The sequence below is a fragment of the Poecilia reticulata genome, chromosome 7 (genome assembly GCF_904066995.2).
Source record: "Poecilia reticulata chromosome 7, P_reticulata-male-v2, whole genome shotgun sequence".
Classification (NCBI taxonomy): domain Eukaryota; kingdom Metazoa; phylum Chordata; class Actinopteri; order Cyprinodontiformes; family Poeciliidae; genus Poecilia; species Poecilia reticulata.
In genome coordinates this window covers 28686312-28702340 of record NC_088836.1, presented here as the reverse complement: position 1 = coordinate 28702340, position 16029 = coordinate 28686312, and the positions used below count along the sequence as shown (strand labels likewise).

Sequence of the window (16029 nt, the reverse complement as noted above, 5' to 3'; positions counted from 1 at the left end):
TCATGTATGAGCCACAACAGCAGAAAAATAACTGGTCTGCTGACCAACAAAAAGTGGTATATGATGTAATTTGTCTGAATTTTGGTTGAAATGTGAAATGAGACTGATTTAATTTTCTGTGGCGGGTTTTTGCTTTAGTTCTTTTAAGTGATAATTTTGTGTGTGTGTGTGTGTGTGTGTGTGTGTGTGTGTGTGTGTGTGTGTGTGTGTGTGTGTGTGTGTGTGTGTGTGTGTGTGTGTGTGTGTGTGCGTGTGTGTGTGTGTGTGTGGCTAATGTTCCTAAAAGCCACATCTTGGCTCTCTTCTGAGCTACAAGTGATTTTAATTCAGCTTCAGTGCTTAACCACGATGTAAGTTTCCAAAATTATATCTTTTTATAGCGAGTTTATTTTTCTGATCTGAGCTCCGCTGTCCTCTCCTCTCTCCCATAAATAGACAGGAGGCGTCTCAGTGCAGCTCAATTATAATTCAATCTAGCTACAAATTTCCACACAGCTTTGGTACTGAACTATGTGGCTTTCAAACCATAACTGCACTATGGCTGGATTTTACAGAATTTAATGGTGTTCTGGACTCCGCTGTAGTGGTTGGTGGAGATCTGTGTTCCTAGTTCAATGCCACACTCCTGCACTGCTCACAGTCTGAGTACTTAATCTACGTAAAAAGCCTGGTTTTGGACTCTGGAGTTGAAATGCACACAACAAACGACTTTGGTGGATAGAAAGGTTCTGGGGAAAAAAATATAGGTTAAGAACTGGTATATAAAAGCAAATTTTATGTAGTGGTCATCACAGCAGTGGCATAAAACTCTTGTTTGTGGTTACAAAGCTAACACAAATGATCTGAAAATAATTATTATTGTTCAATTAGCTAAATAATAAGACCACCCATATGGCCCAAGCTCAAGTCAGCCCTTCATTCTCTTAAGTTAAGATTTACTTCAATGGTACCAGGATGGTTTTGTAGAGCCTCATATTGTGCCAAACCTCAACCGTTAATGCAATATTATGGAGAGAAGAACTCCTGGGATGTTATTTTTGTAAAAATATTACATTTTGAGGGCTGTGCATGCAAATTCGACATCACCATTGATATTTTTGGCATGCTAGAAAGACTTTTGCACCAGTTTGATGTATATTTTTACTGGTTCAGATGCAAAAGTTCTTGTTCTTGTGGTCACCGTGTTTAAAAAGAAGAAATATCACCAGTGTCGCAGAGAAACAGTCCTCTGTCAAACAATTCTCTACTGTAACATCCACTCACTGCTGACCAGGCATTTTCCACCCTCCACCCCCAAAAAATCTCTTCTCCGCCTAAACGTTCACACCAGTTTGTGTTTTTACAGGAGCTCGTCTGTAGGACTTTTTCTTGGCAAGTTGCACCAATTTCCTCATATGGAGTAGAGATTGAAACCGTGCAAACTGCTTAGATTAAAATAATGACTTTTTCTTGTGTCGCTCTGGATCTTTAGCCGCTAACTTCCAGTTCCGCATATTATCATGTTCATATGTCACAATTAAACCAACGAGGTTGGAAATATATGCTTTCCTTCAGTTGGTTTCCTTCAGTGTAATTCAAATTATTAGACATATTCATATTCAAATCTTTGAGTGCAACATGAAAATATCTTGACAGTGCTGTCAAAACATATTTGCCTCCTCACAGATTTCTTCAATTTCTGCGTATTCTGAATAGCTTTTTGTTTCTTAATAAATATAATCATAGTTTGAAACTTTGCTTTTTGTATATTTTCGAAAGTCTAAAGAATTTAAACATTTAAGAGTAATAAAACAAGTGAAAATGGGGGACATCTGTAAGTGCCAACAACTTGTTCCCAGAATTATATTCATTACAGTTACATAAAAAAACATTGAATCGGTGAGACTTGAACCCCCAAAAAAGCTAATAAATCCACAATTCTCAACTAGTGATAGTGTCCAAAGTCTAGTATGCAAGGTTATAACAATCTGCAGTCTCATTCAGAAACATTTTATGACTGACTTTATTATCATGCAGCAGCCAAGGAAAATTTGAAATGAAACTGAAGTCTTTAAAATACTTTCCAAAGCCCCTTTGGTCTGTTAAAGCAGGAACTTGAACCCACAGAGGAGCTAATGGGGTCCCTACAACATCCACACATGCAGTTTATGTAATGCACTCTGCAAAATGTCAAGGTTGTGCAGGGTTACTATTGTTCAGCAGCTAAATCTAATCTATGCCTGCCAACATGACCTGAACCATTTAAGCTCCCGTTGCTGTTCAAAACTCTGGCCTCTTTCCACATCAATAGATTGGGAGCAAATGGAAAGAAAGGAGTAGCTGATTAGGACTCCCAATCGTTGCAGCTTCAGAGAGGAATGTCAGAGACTGTACACACAAGCAGCCTGAGGCTGGGCAATTTGCAGCACTGTTGGTTAAAGTTAGAGGACTTCGAAGGACCACAGAGAGCCACAGAGGTGAAGAAGGTCAGGAGCCTTAAAAGTGAGGAGGGGAAGCAACACAGCAGTGAAGCACATGCTCAAGTGGAGGGAAAAATGAAACACTAAAGCCAGAAATAAGAAGACAGTGTTTGGAAAAACTCCACATTTGGCATTTCTTTTGAGCAAACACTGAAGCAAAGTTAGAATTAAAGCAGAATTGAAAAATATGCATATACAGCTTTAATGTAGCTCAAAAGCTCAATTTTTAGTGGTGCTTTCATTGGTTAACTTAAACTATCAGATCAAAGCAGCTACACCAACTGATGCAAAAACTACAACAATGTTTAAACATAAAAATCTAAAAATATCTTTAAAAACAAGTAAATAATGCAAAAACCTATAAAAAGTAAATCTTCTGCAACCAAACACTAAAAAATGAGTGGACCAGAATTTGACATGGCCTTTATCAGTGATTGGTCAGTCTGACAACACAATTTCAAATGGAAGCTTTTACAAAGGAATAAAACAGTAAGAAGCTTCTAGAAAAAAAATCAACATATTTTCAAATTCACTTCCACTAAGTTAATGTTTACAATGTATTTACGGAGAGTAAAGTCGAATTGAAGTTAATTTTCTTGTTTGCGAGCACAAACTCAAATTTGTTGTTCCTTCATGCTGCTATTTTCAAACCGGTCATGAGACTTCAGCAGAGAGCAGGAAGTTAAATGCACGACAACAAAGCTGCTCAGTTACATCTTTTAAAAGAGTCCAATTTTGTCTGCCATAAATCATGGCTGATTCTGTTAAATCTCACTGTTAAAAACGAACAGAGTAGGATAGGTCTGGGCGATACAAAACATGTTCAATTCATTTTTGGACAAAATCATTCTTACATGATGAGATTTTAGTCCGCTCAGTTCGGTCTATTTTGAACTCCTTTCAGAATGAGCTGTTTTAGGGCCTCTTGTCACTTTAAATCCAAATAAGCTGCTGCTGGCCACGCCTCCCTCCCAATTCTACGTTTACACACACACATGAAAATGGCTGCAAACAGGTGCACAATTATACAACCGTACATCTTTGAAAAGTGTAAGTAGAGTCTCCTGGACAACTAGCAAGAAGGCAGCATTATTATGATAGGTTTTGGATGGTAAATCAACACAAAAACACTTGTCTTTTCCAGCAGCCATTGTAAAGCACATAAAGCAGTAAAGCCAACTGACCAAATGTCCTGGAGCTCAGTTTGGGTTGCTAGGTGACAGGATGGGGCTCACCGGAGTTGCTAGGTAACAGGCAGGGCTTCGCTGGGGTTGCTAGGTAACAGGCTGGGCTTCGCTGGGGTTGCTAGGTAACAGGCTGGGCTTTGCTGGGGTTGCTACCAGAAGGGCAGTGCTAGCAGATTTGTTGCACTACATTTGGAAGGTTTTTGAAACGGCTAATTTCCCAGACACCAAAAAAATATTAACTTACTGACACTACAGTCCACATAATATTTTACTAAATAACCACAAATATAAGATGCAAAAAAATATCTGCCATCAATTTGCTTTTGCTTAGAAATATTACACAAATCCTCCTTATCTGCCACGCTGTGTAAAGTTCACAGCGTGACGTCGACTTTGGATCACTCACAACAGACTCCTCTACAGCTAAAGTAAATAACCTGATGATTTGCAAACCAACACATAACAGTAAATCAGAAATTGTGTCCTCTCGACACTGTTATTTATGTTGGATGAACATCTTGTGATATGGCATAGTACATTTTGAGGAATGCAAACAAAAAAAAAGGATTACTGAAAGATTCTACATAAAGCACTCCATGCCAAAACAATGCACAAGTGGCTGGGAATGTTGATGCACAGGAGTTTCAAGACCAGATTGTTTTTTTGTTTTGTTTTGTTTTTTTAAATCAGCATTGTAAAAATGTTTTAGTTACCAGTAATTTACAGAAGTACAGAGTGAGTACTGGACGTTTGAAAAGCCAAAAAGGGAATAAATTGCGCAATAATGATATTCAAAATGGAAATTATGGTTGAACTTTTTTATTATTATTATTATTTGGAAAAGCAGATGAGAATCCATCACAATCTTTCATTGATTACACTTGTTTTTATTGATGTATAAAGCAACATATAAATAAATAAAAACAAATTTAGTTTGCTCTTACTAAACCGGTGTGCTTTGATGTAGAAATTAAATGTTTGTTGTGTGGAATATGATACTGATAGTGAGTGAAGTTAGTGAAAATGTGGCCATCCCATTGTACTAAATGGAAGACATGCTTGCTGTGAGCTCGCATTGTGTTACTGTACTGTATTAGCAGTCCATTATAAATTAAACTTACCATGTGGTAGTTTATGATCTCTTGCAGGCTTTCCCCACACTTTTCCAGGCACTCCTGTAGAAAAAAAATACAAAATGCACGAAACAATTTTTCTTACTTCTACCATTACTAACCTATTGAGAAACAAGGAAGCAAATAAAAGCTGTCACAAAAAAAAACATTATTTATTTGACTTCCAGCTGGAGGAAAGTGGTCTGGACGTCAAAGCGAAGGAATGTAACAGAGGTGTTTTTTAACAACCTACTGGAAATAGCTATTACTGAAGCTGATTCACGTCTTTCCCTGATTCATTCCTTACTTTATTATGGAAAGTGAAAACATGAATCACAAGGCAGAAGCCATGGAGACTTTTATTAGAGCTTTTGTCTTCAACCATTAAAACAGTCTGAAAGTCCAACCAAATTCTTCCAGGCCTGACCTTATTCTCACTGACTAATCTGTTAGTAATAACATTTGTTCACATAAATACAGAGCTGCAAGGCCAACACCCAAAACATTAGGGGATTTCTCCTTCACTGACAACACTTTAAAGATCAAGTAAATAAAAGACAGTTTTGTATGTTGCAGGTGGAATGAAAGTGAACTTGTCAGAACCTCACCGAGATCATCTCATCCTTTTTGCACTGCTGAGACAGATCCCGGATGCCGTTGACAAACAGCTTGTTGGCACTGATGTACGCCTTCCCAGCCTCGATCATCCCGCTGCATAGCTTCACCAGCTGGAGGGGGAAGAAAAGTCACCCAGATGGTTCAATCAAACAATTAATAAATGATTCATGGAGTCCAAACAAAGTCGTATTTTTGATTTTTGATGATTCAGTTGTTGTTGCACTGAGCTTGGATCTATTTAAGTCCAAATGAAAATGATTTTGGCCAAAAATATTCCAAATTTAGCTTCAGATCATTCTGACCCTGTGCTGCAACCAGCTGGGTGTTGAAAGGGCAGAAAGTAGAAACACATACACGCACAAACAGTTGACCTGGAGTAGTTTCTACAGAAGAAGCTACGGATGTTTTTACCGTCAGCTGATAGTCCAGCAGACTTGGTCCAACTGAGGAACAAAGTTGTAACATTTGTTACATTTTCAGGTGGGGTGCTTCCCTTTCAAATGAGTCAAACCCTTTGAAAAACCAGTTCCCTCCTTCACCTGTGGTGGCGCTGCACCAGGAACCACTGAAGGAAATGAAACAAAAACCTCTGAAGAAAACACTGAGCGCAATTTCCCTTTTCACAAAATGTAAACAAGAATAGAGTGGCGTCAGATTTTGCTAGTTGTAGCATTTCTCTTTTGTTCTATTTTACTCAGTTTAAGTTATTCTAACTTAAAATAAGTAGCTATTTTAACTTGAAAATGTGCATGAAAATAATACAGAAATGTGTGCTTGTTCAACTTGGTGAAAAAGATATTTGGTTTAAACTACACTATTAAGTCAAAATGTTTCACAGATATTAGAACTTCAAAAACAATGTTTAGAAACTTGTCTCTGGTTGTTAAATCAACTTTCTTAAATTCAAAATTATATTCTTGTTGACTTTACTTGCATTCTCAAGGCAGAAGGTGAAACTTCATTTTCAAGTTAAACCACTTTCAAAATATTTTACAGTGTATGGTCTCAAAAGTAGGCAGAGAGTAAGCTTTATGGAAAGAAACTAGCAGATGTTTCCACAGGAAAGGAGCCAAATAAAGAAAAAGTCAGCTTCAAATTCTACTTTTGGAAAAAAAAATCTTCAATTCATGTCCAATTATATAAAATCCAGTTGAGATCCAGTTCAATCCAATATAATTCACTCATACAGTCTGAAAGCAGTGCTCTGTTGGAAACATATAGAAGAATAAGAAATGTATAAAACAGGATATAACTGGGTCATTCAGAGCTTCACATGTAAAAATCATCATGATTAGAAGCTAAAAATGAAGAAATATGATTTCTGCCCTCTGATGAACTGCTGATCTCTCCAGGGTATATTTGATGACCGCAGGAGACCGCAGCAGCTGCCCTGCGACCCCGAATGGATAAGCAGGCATAGACTATGGATGGATGATCTCTCCTTTTAATTTTAATATTGCTGCAGCATTTGGGATCAGTTGAAGGGCTTTTACAGAGCTACGAATTTGGGAGAAAAAATGAAAATTGTCCTGCCAAGCAGTAGCAAACACATGGACCAGTTTTCCTGCATCACTCTACAATATATCCCCAGAGGTTTAAGTTATTTTACATGTAAAGATGTTACTGGGTTTGAAGACTGGAAATGATGGATGGAAGATTAGAAGATAAAAATCACAGAGGTTTCCAGTATTGATGGCATTAAAAGGCCAGCCTGACTAATCCAGTCTCCGTCCGACATACAGAGTCAGGGTCAGGGTCAGAACAGGACCAGATGGACTCCTGACACAAGTATTACAGGAAAAGCATCTGGCTTCCTCATTAAAGGGCAACTGGAGGCTCTGAAAGCCAAGACACAGTTTGATGACCTCTCACTGAACTGTTTAAAAGGACAGAGTGACATTTGATGTCAATTAAGCAGAAAACAAGGCAGCCAGCGGGGAAACTGATTAATGTTAGGCGTACGGGATTAGGTACTGCTTGGATGTAAGTTCTGAGTCTAACAGGAACACTGCGTCTGATGTGTGTTGCAACATGCTGTAGCATGAAAAATGTAGCGTTCTTTCTCCTTCTTCTACCCTTTTCTCTCTTTTTGATGTTCTTGATTACAACCAGACATCCTTTACTTTTGATCAATGCAAGATTGTAAAAAAAAACAAAACAAAACAAAAAACATGAGGTCTATATGTCTGTCCCTTTCCATAAAAAGGTACAGAGAGCTACATGCTACCCTTCAGAGCATGTGGAATCAATCATGTGTATAGAATTTAAATGATCTTTCTTATACAGCAAATGAAGCCAAGACTGAAAGAGAATTATTTTAATCTGATCGATGCAGCAGCTTGATCACATAACGTCATAAACAGCAGATTTGAGGCTGCTGCTTCTACTGTTTGTAACTTATTGGCTCCTATATAAGTGTTTTTATGCAGACCCTGAAGGGTCAACAAAATGTAAAAACTGCCTTTGCAAACTGCAACAATTCAATTAATAGAGATTTATTAATCCCAAAGGGAAATGGAATAAGACAAACAAGCAAAAACAACAACAAAAACCGTAACAGAACAAAATGTCCCAAGAACAAATAGTAATAGAAGCCACAACAAAACAACAAAAGCCACAACAGACATCATGCTAGCAAGTTCATCATAACTTCCCTTGCGGCTTTTTGTTGTTGGCTTTGCGGCTGATGTATGCGCCAAGACGTGTGTTCAGTAATGTTCTGCATTCACACCAGCCATGTTTAGGCCACTTTAAATGAACTTTAGTTTGTTTGCCTAGAAAGCCAGTCCATTTGGGGAGGTGTGAATGTGTAATCAAACTCTGATGTGGATTGAAAAAGGATGTGGATTGACTTCGGTTTGGTTGAGATGAAATCTGGCACTTCAAAACAGGAAGTCGAACATAGCACAGGGCATTCTGGGTAAATACAACCAAAACAAACATGCGAGTCTAGTGACAGAGGGAGAAATGGCTTGTGCTTTTTTTATTTTTTACCAAAACCAAAAGAGAAATCCTACAACCATTAAAATATGATGCTACTCAATTTTTTGCTTACAAATCTTTAAAAAAGAAGTTGCGCTCAATGTATTTTTCAGAAGTTTTTGTGTCGTTTCCTTCAGTGGTTCTTGGTGCAGCGTCACCACAGGTGAGGGGTGGAAGCAACAAGTTTTTCAATGGGTTTGGTTTGTTTGATATATTGCATTGTGAAAGTGAACTGCAGCATCTGAAAATGTAACAAATGTTGTAACCAATGTTGCGAGTTTACCGGACTATTAGGTGTGAAAACACCCAATAAGCTCTTGTTATATAACAGATGTTTTTATACTGATGATTCCGTTCACATACACGGTACTTTGTGGAATATTTGTGCTCTTAGTGTAGTGGATTTTATCAATTAATCAAATTTCTGTTTTTGAATTTTTAATTTTTGAAAAATCTAAAAAAAAATTCACCAATGCATTTCTTGGGTTTCCAAAGTTCACGGATTTAGTTTGACAAGCGTGTTTCACAGCTTCTACTTATTTGGACTTTGAAATCAGGACTTTAAAATAAGAAAACAACAACATTATTTTGTCATTTCTTTTAAGAAAGGAAAGCCAGATTAAAATTGGATAGGGTATGAAAAAAGTATGTTATTTTAGCACTAATTTAGGGGTATCATATTCGAAGGGAGGGCTGCACAGTGGTGCAGTTGGTAGTGCTGTTGCCTTGCAGCAAGAAGGTTCTGGGTTTGATTCCTGGCCCCGGTCTTTCTGCATGGAGTTTGCATGTTCTCCCTGTACATGCATGGGTTTTCTCCGGGTACTTCGGCTTCCTCCCACAGTCCAAAAACATGACTGTCAGGTTAACTGGTCTGTCTAAATTGCCCCTAGGTGTGAGTGTGTGTGTGTGTGCATGGTTGTGTGTCCTGTGTGTCTCTGTGTTGCCCTGCGACAGACTGGCGACCTGTCCAGGGTGAACCCCACCTCTCACCTGGAACGTCAGCTGGAGATGGGCACCAGCAACCCTCCCGACCCCACAAAGGGACAAGGGTGTAAAGAAAATGGATGGATGGATAGTAAGTGTTATTTTTTACCTTATCTAGTTTTGCTTCGATCTCCACAACTTCTGTCTCCACTTCATCAATATTTGCCCTGAAAAGAAAATGGAGACGTAAATCACTCAATGACCAAAAAGCAATGTTTTACCACACAACTCAAACAAATTCCACGAAGGTCATTCATCTCAAAGGAAAACAGCCGTTTTCCAGTCGGTTTAGTGCTTTCCCACATTCTCACAGAGTTCTGTGACACTCCATAAATCTGCCAGTGACAGATCGGGTTTTTGTGGAGCAGCAGCCAGACGTGTTTGAGCTGCACCCGCTGAGAGAGTTGGGGCGAGACGCCGTTCGGGGAGCAGTGCGGATCTGTCAAAACACAATGACAGACGTGGTCTCCGGACAGCGAGGTGAAACATGTCTACGGCGGTTTCATGACACAAACCACCTACACACTGCCGAAACCGCCGCCACCACCGAATCCACGCCCAGCCGCATCAGGAGCCCCCACCCCAGCCCCTGAGAGAGAGAAAGATGTGATTTATGAACACATTCTGCTCCATGATGCAGCCCTTACAAAAACACTGCTGATGTCAGAGTGGGGGGGACTAGCAGCTGACGTGCAGAGGAACCATATGTATTCACTTTTACAATATTCTGAATAACCTCTGAAATGATGAATCAGACTAATTGTGATTAGTCGTGGTTAATCAATTATTTAAGTAATGGTCAACTGATTTGGTAATCGATTAATTGCAAACAGGACGATGCAGATTCAAAAAAGGCCTGAAGGCAAAACACACAAAAAGCAGTAATTAAGTCAAAACTGGACAGAAAATAAATACATTTGCATTTAAGATGAAAAACTTTTATCTGTGAAGATGTTCAGAACAAGTGGCACGCGGTTCAAATTCTGTAAAAACAAAATCTCTTAAGCAATTTTTGCTGTCCAGTTATTAATGGGTTAATTGAAGAAATTATCAACAGATCAGCCCTACACCGTACTGATAGGAAGTGAAAGCAGAAAGAACTCAATATTCACTTACTGACATTAGAAGTATTTTTTTGTATCTTTTTGCTGCAAATGATCAAACATGCCTTATTGCCTCCCAGGCAATAAAATGTTTATTTTCTTCTTTAAAAAGGAATTTAATTATTTACTTGAATCTTTTAATTTATTTCCAATATTGCATAAAAGAGTCTTAAATTAAAAATTTGCAGAATGTGACCATTTTAAAAATCTGATTAATCGATTAATAGTCAATAACTAAAATAATAGTTAGTTCCAGTCTCATTCGAAATACACTTGTCATTGCGTTCATTCTTATCTTTCCATTTTTAGCACCAACTTTAAGACTAAAGTGATGGTCAGCTGGTCAGGCTGGCTAAATCTGTGATCAGGGCAGTAATCTGCTTACAACTGCATAAATGTTTATGGAGCTCAACAGAGAAATAACCAGTCCTTTTCTCATGACAATCAAACTTGAAGTATAAATATCTTTTACCTATTAGCTCCCCTGGTTTAGCTCCCCTGGTTTGGTCACCATGGAGATCAAGAATTGCAATTGCTTGGTCTTATTCAGATGACTGGAAATATATTTTTGTTTATCGTTTTAGAATTTTAAAGCTGTGAAGATGTACATTTACATCGGTTTTACAAATAAGGAAATACCTAAACTTTTAATACATCAGCATCAAATTATCATCAGTACCAATAGATTGAAACCATTCCATAATCTACCATCTGTTAAGAAGAAACAACAATACGGACTTGATGAGTCACATCCGATCTTGATTTCTCTATAGGAGATTTATTTTCTCATTTAAACAACTTTTTTTCTCGCAATTTTACAAATTTCGCCTGGCAATGCTACATCTTTATTCTGCTATTATGACTATATTCTCCTGATTAAAAAAACAAAAAAACAATTCTCTCAGTCTGGCCTTGTACTTTGCCTCCTTTTGAGCCACCATTGTTTGGAAGTGGCCGGCTTAAATTCTTCAGGGCATTAATAATTCGCACAAATATACTGAACTAATTCCTGATTAACTGATTCAGGACAGCAGAAATTCTTCCTAAACCTTCATCTGGTACGAAAAGGGTGACTATTTCTGGCAGCTCCTTCAGCTGCACTCCCTCACACACTTGACTTCATTTGATCCTGAGGTTATGCTGCGAATCGTGCAGCAGCCTCCTGATGAGAGCATTTGTGGCGTATTTCGGCCACGGCTGGCACCAGACATAACTTGGACCTCATCTCTTCCCTCTCCGGGTGGATTAGCCCGCTCCGGCCGGCTCAGGGGACAAAGGCTGGCACGTGTTGTCCACCCCCACAGCTTCCACTGCCCTCCATTTCCCTTTACACGAACCGAGAGAGAGGAAGGAGGAATCGTCCAGAGAGGAAATCCATGTCAAAAGTCGTAACTCAAAAAGACTGGCGATATGCATTACTTAAATAACCAATCCCATATTATTCCACATGTGGATGGTTGTTATTATAAACTGGACTGATCTCCCACTGAACAGCTTTGAACCAACCACAGCTTGGGGTTCGATCACAGTGTGTAAAGCCGTTTTCACTGCTGAAGCAATTTTTTGTCAAGCTACTCCTTTTATGTGATAATGGAGAGCTTAGCAGCCACTGGCTTTTCTTTGGACCCGTTGTCCTCATGCCTCTCAGCTGCTGCCAGCTGATTCTGAAATGTCAGACTTTATTTTCCAAATGTCAACACTGGCTTTCAGAAGCTTTGCCATTTTCAGATGATCAGCGGTTTAACAGAGGCAGCTTAAAATTGCCTCTCCGTAGCCACATCATCTAATAGTTGAAGTTCAATTATGCATGGAAAAACTCCTGTATTTAATCAGAAGGCATATCATTTTCAGATATAGTAGATGATCCTAAGAAGGGTTTTGAGAAGCTTTTCACTTCATCTCAAGATTTCTACTCAAGAGGGTTCTTAAAGTCACAAGAGGTTGTTTTTGCTTTTGTCAGACAGACGCCTAAAAGCACGGACATCTGCCAATTCATGGAGTCACAAAGTTTTCCTTGGAATGTAACCCAAATCACTCACAGCAAATTACTCAATTTGCTCCTTTTTTTTTGGAACGTACAGCTAACGTGTTCAAAAGAATAGGTAGCTTGGGAAGTTGAACTACCTAGGTGAAATGCTAATTGACGCTATTAGCTGGTATTTGCAAAGCAGATTTGTCCGGATTTCGTACCTTTTTTTTTTAGAATTATAACTTTAATTGCATATTTTTGACATCTTCAGAAGATTGAAGTCAAAATTCTGACAAAAAAAAAATCTGAGATCTTAGATTAAAATCCAAATTCTCTTTTTTTAAGTGGCTCTAATCCTCTTCATACTTTTCTCTTTTACGAGACAATCTGGATTTCAAGATTATCATTTTATACTGTAAAAGAAAAAGACTGAACAGCATTCGTTTTTCCAGCAGTGGCGAACAAGGCTCCCACCTGTTAGCTGTCGGGGCTTTCAGTGGACGACACTCGGGTCGGCCGGAGCGGTGCGGCAGATGTGTGCTCTCTGACTCACAGGACAGCTGCTGCCCTCAGGCTGTGTCCTCTGTCTCACTGCACACGCCTCCCATAATGGATGCACATGCTGCCCTGGGCCCGTAGCTATGGCAACCGTCTCCTAAGTGGGACGGAGATCTCCCAGCCGTGCAAGCGAGCTGACCCCCGTTCACACAAACTGCACAGGCAACGACACAACGAGCAACAGGGCTCCTGTGGCAGGCGGCTAGTCAAAGCCTGTTACACTGCTGTACATCCTCCTGCGTTTCACACATCTACTCCTGCACACCCTGTCCTTAATGGTTGATTAGGACTTAATAGATGGCATTAAAAGCAAGTGGCCAAACAAGCCTGCATGCGTGAAAGCAGTGAAGTTAGGCAGCGCTTTAACAGCATAATAAAAATAGATTATGCTGAGCAAGCGGCAGCTCTGGTGGTTCTGGCTGGCAACATGCTGACTGGAAATCCAAAGAAAAGCCTGGAGTGCTCAAATCTTCTGATCTGCGACACCTTAAGTAAACAACAGGAGCATTTCTCTGAAGCAACCAGCAGAAAATGCAAATATTGGAGTAGAAACAGAAAGAACTGTTTTTAAAAAGAAGCCAAGACTCTAAAGTTTTTGCATGAGTTTATGCTGTACGTGAAGCAGATGTCTTAGCAAATCCGTCTGGTGATTTGATGATGGGATTCTGAGCAGCAAGCAGACACCAGGTCCAGGATGTGACCCCCAAAATAAATCAGGACCCCAGAAACATTCTGTAGATTTCTGTAGCTGTAAGCTGCCTTTCAAATCAAATTAGCAACAGATGAGAGATGCTGCAGTGTAGACCAGGATAACTATAAGGATGGAAAATGGAGCCTTAATGGGTCCACAAGTTTAACAATTGCACAATTTCATCATCATTCTGCTTTCCCCCCATTCTTCTCTGGAGAAATAAAGGGGAAAAAACATCATATAATGAATAAAGAAAAGGTTGAACTAGTTCTGTTGTTGTCTACATGCGGTTTGTGGATCCAGGAATGCCTTTCCACCATTTACTGGTAAACGGAGGTTAGTAAGGGTTGCCGAGTGAGTATGTGGTGCTGGGGATGTTTTGACAGTCCTTGTGCAATCAAAACTTGATTTGTTTTTTGAACTCAAGTCAAGTTTGTTCCCAATGCGGGTTGGACTCCACCAGTGCCAATCCTGGTGCCAGATCCTGATTGTGGTGTTCATGGACAGAATCTCAAGTGTCTGCTTTGGAACTTCACGAGTCTGTCAACATGAGTTATGATCTGTGATCTGTATTATCTGGTAAAACAGTATGTTGTAAGCTCATCATGGGATGTATTAAATTGTGTGAGTGAATAAATTGTCTTACTCTTTTTGCAGATGATGTGATTCTGTTGGGCTACGTTCAATCAGCAAGCAAATGCGCTTTTTTTGCCTGTATGCGACAGCATACCATATCCAACTTTTTCACAGCAGTTTGAACGGCCCAGTTACGGGTTTTACATGTTTGACCAAGTTTGTGAAGTTATTGGTATATTTAAGTGTGTGGTACTGGTGCAGAGTTATGAAATACATTTGTAATTTATGACATTCATGTCCGTGTTTGAAAAAATAACCATTTCAGTCAATTTAGCGCTGTTTTTCTGTATCGGATCATTATTGGCCGATACTAAACCTCAGATATCGGTATCGGAAGTGAAACATAATTATGACCCCTTAAACTAAGGGTCTGAATTTGTCTTTTCAGCCATAGAATTAGGGTATACTAAAGGTTATCATATAGGTGGGGCTCCTATCTATAGGAGTTAGACCCCAGGGAGGACCAACAACCTCCCTGAGGGACCAAATATAGACACTTTGGGATCCATGAGGGGCTGGAGAAAGTTGAGAGAGACATCTGATGTTTTTGTACCTTAAATAAGGCTGGAATAGAGAGCTGGATGGCTCACTGGAACAGGTGGGCGGATGAACTCAATATTCACCTTGAGTTATTCTTAGGCTGCTGTTTGCTAGTGCCTTCTGACCCTCTTCATGCTTGTCCTCTCCATGTAGAGCACTAGACAAACAGAGATTTGTCTAGTATTGTCCATTGGTCACTTGTGAAAGTTATTCTATTACCAACTAATATTGCCAGCCTTGAACTAATGACCTTAAAAGAAATCTATGCACTCAAGCAGTTGGCGTCATATTACCTCACAATGCTGTGCACTCACGCTGCACTCTACTTTGAACTAACCCAATCATAATACGTTTAAGGTGGATGGGTTTTAAATTTCCTCGACACCCTCTTACTATTGTTCCTGAGCTTTTATTTCAGCTCGAAATAATAAAACTGCTTTGGGTTTCTGTCTGGGATGTGGGGATCTCATATTTCTGATTCAGACTAAGTCCAACATGAAGCAACATCTGCATTATTAATACCTTTGCAAAATGATAAATATTCATCTTTAAGACAAAAATATTGCATTCTTTGTTTGGAAAATTGCAGAAAAGCATCACTGTGTTATCACACATATCTAAGTCCATGTAAAAAAAATAACTTTATTCAGTTAAGCTTTTCCAGAGGAGAAGATGTTAGACCAGAGATCTGCAACCTGCACCTCTTGGGTTCTTCCACAATGGCTCTTAAAAACTTTGACTACACATTATAAAGAAACAGTTGAGGTTTTAGAATTAGATATACACAAAGGCAGGTTTATGAAACAATTGCATTTTTTCCCCCCACAACGGAATGACATCGCCAATTAAGGATGGGCAATAAATAATTTTTTTAATTAATTACATTTATGTTTTTGAAGATTACATTTTTCACCCTAGTTTAGATTGACGTCAGCAATCGCAAAGTCTACTCCCCCGTTTGAGAAAAGTGCTTTACAGCTTCTATTCATTTGGACTTTAAAAGTATTCCCTGTCATTTATAACCTCACTTTTTTAAAAATAAAAAAGCAAGAGAAAAAATAAAAACAAAGTCAGAAATCATTCAGTCTTTTTAATTTTCTTGTTATAAGCCTGGAAAATATCAACATACCAGCCATTAAAAAAAAAAAAATCTTGATTTTCTGTTTAGCCACTTCCCCTCCTAAAAATAG

The 16029-nt window shown here is 39.0% G+C and overlaps 1 protein-coding gene across 3 annotated transcripts in view; it reads right to left on the bottom strand.

Moving 5' to 3' along the window:
* Positions 1-16029, bottom strand: part of acap3a (ArfGAP with coiled-coil, ankyrin repeat and PH domains 3a) — a 62377-nt gene that overhangs the window by 25579 nt on the left and 20769 nt on the right. For all 3 annotated transcript variants that reach the window (XM_081609256.1, XM_081609254.1, XM_081609257.1), the window contains exons 2-4: positions 9452-9509; positions 5367-5486; positions 4768-4821 (exon numbers count right to left, since the gene is read on the bottom strand). In XM_081609256.1, coding sequence (XP_081465382.1) covers positions 4768-4821; positions 5367-5486; positions 9452-9509 — 232 coding nt within the window. The remainder of the gene's footprint in view (positions 1-4767; positions 4822-5366; positions 5487-9451; positions 9510-16029) is intronic.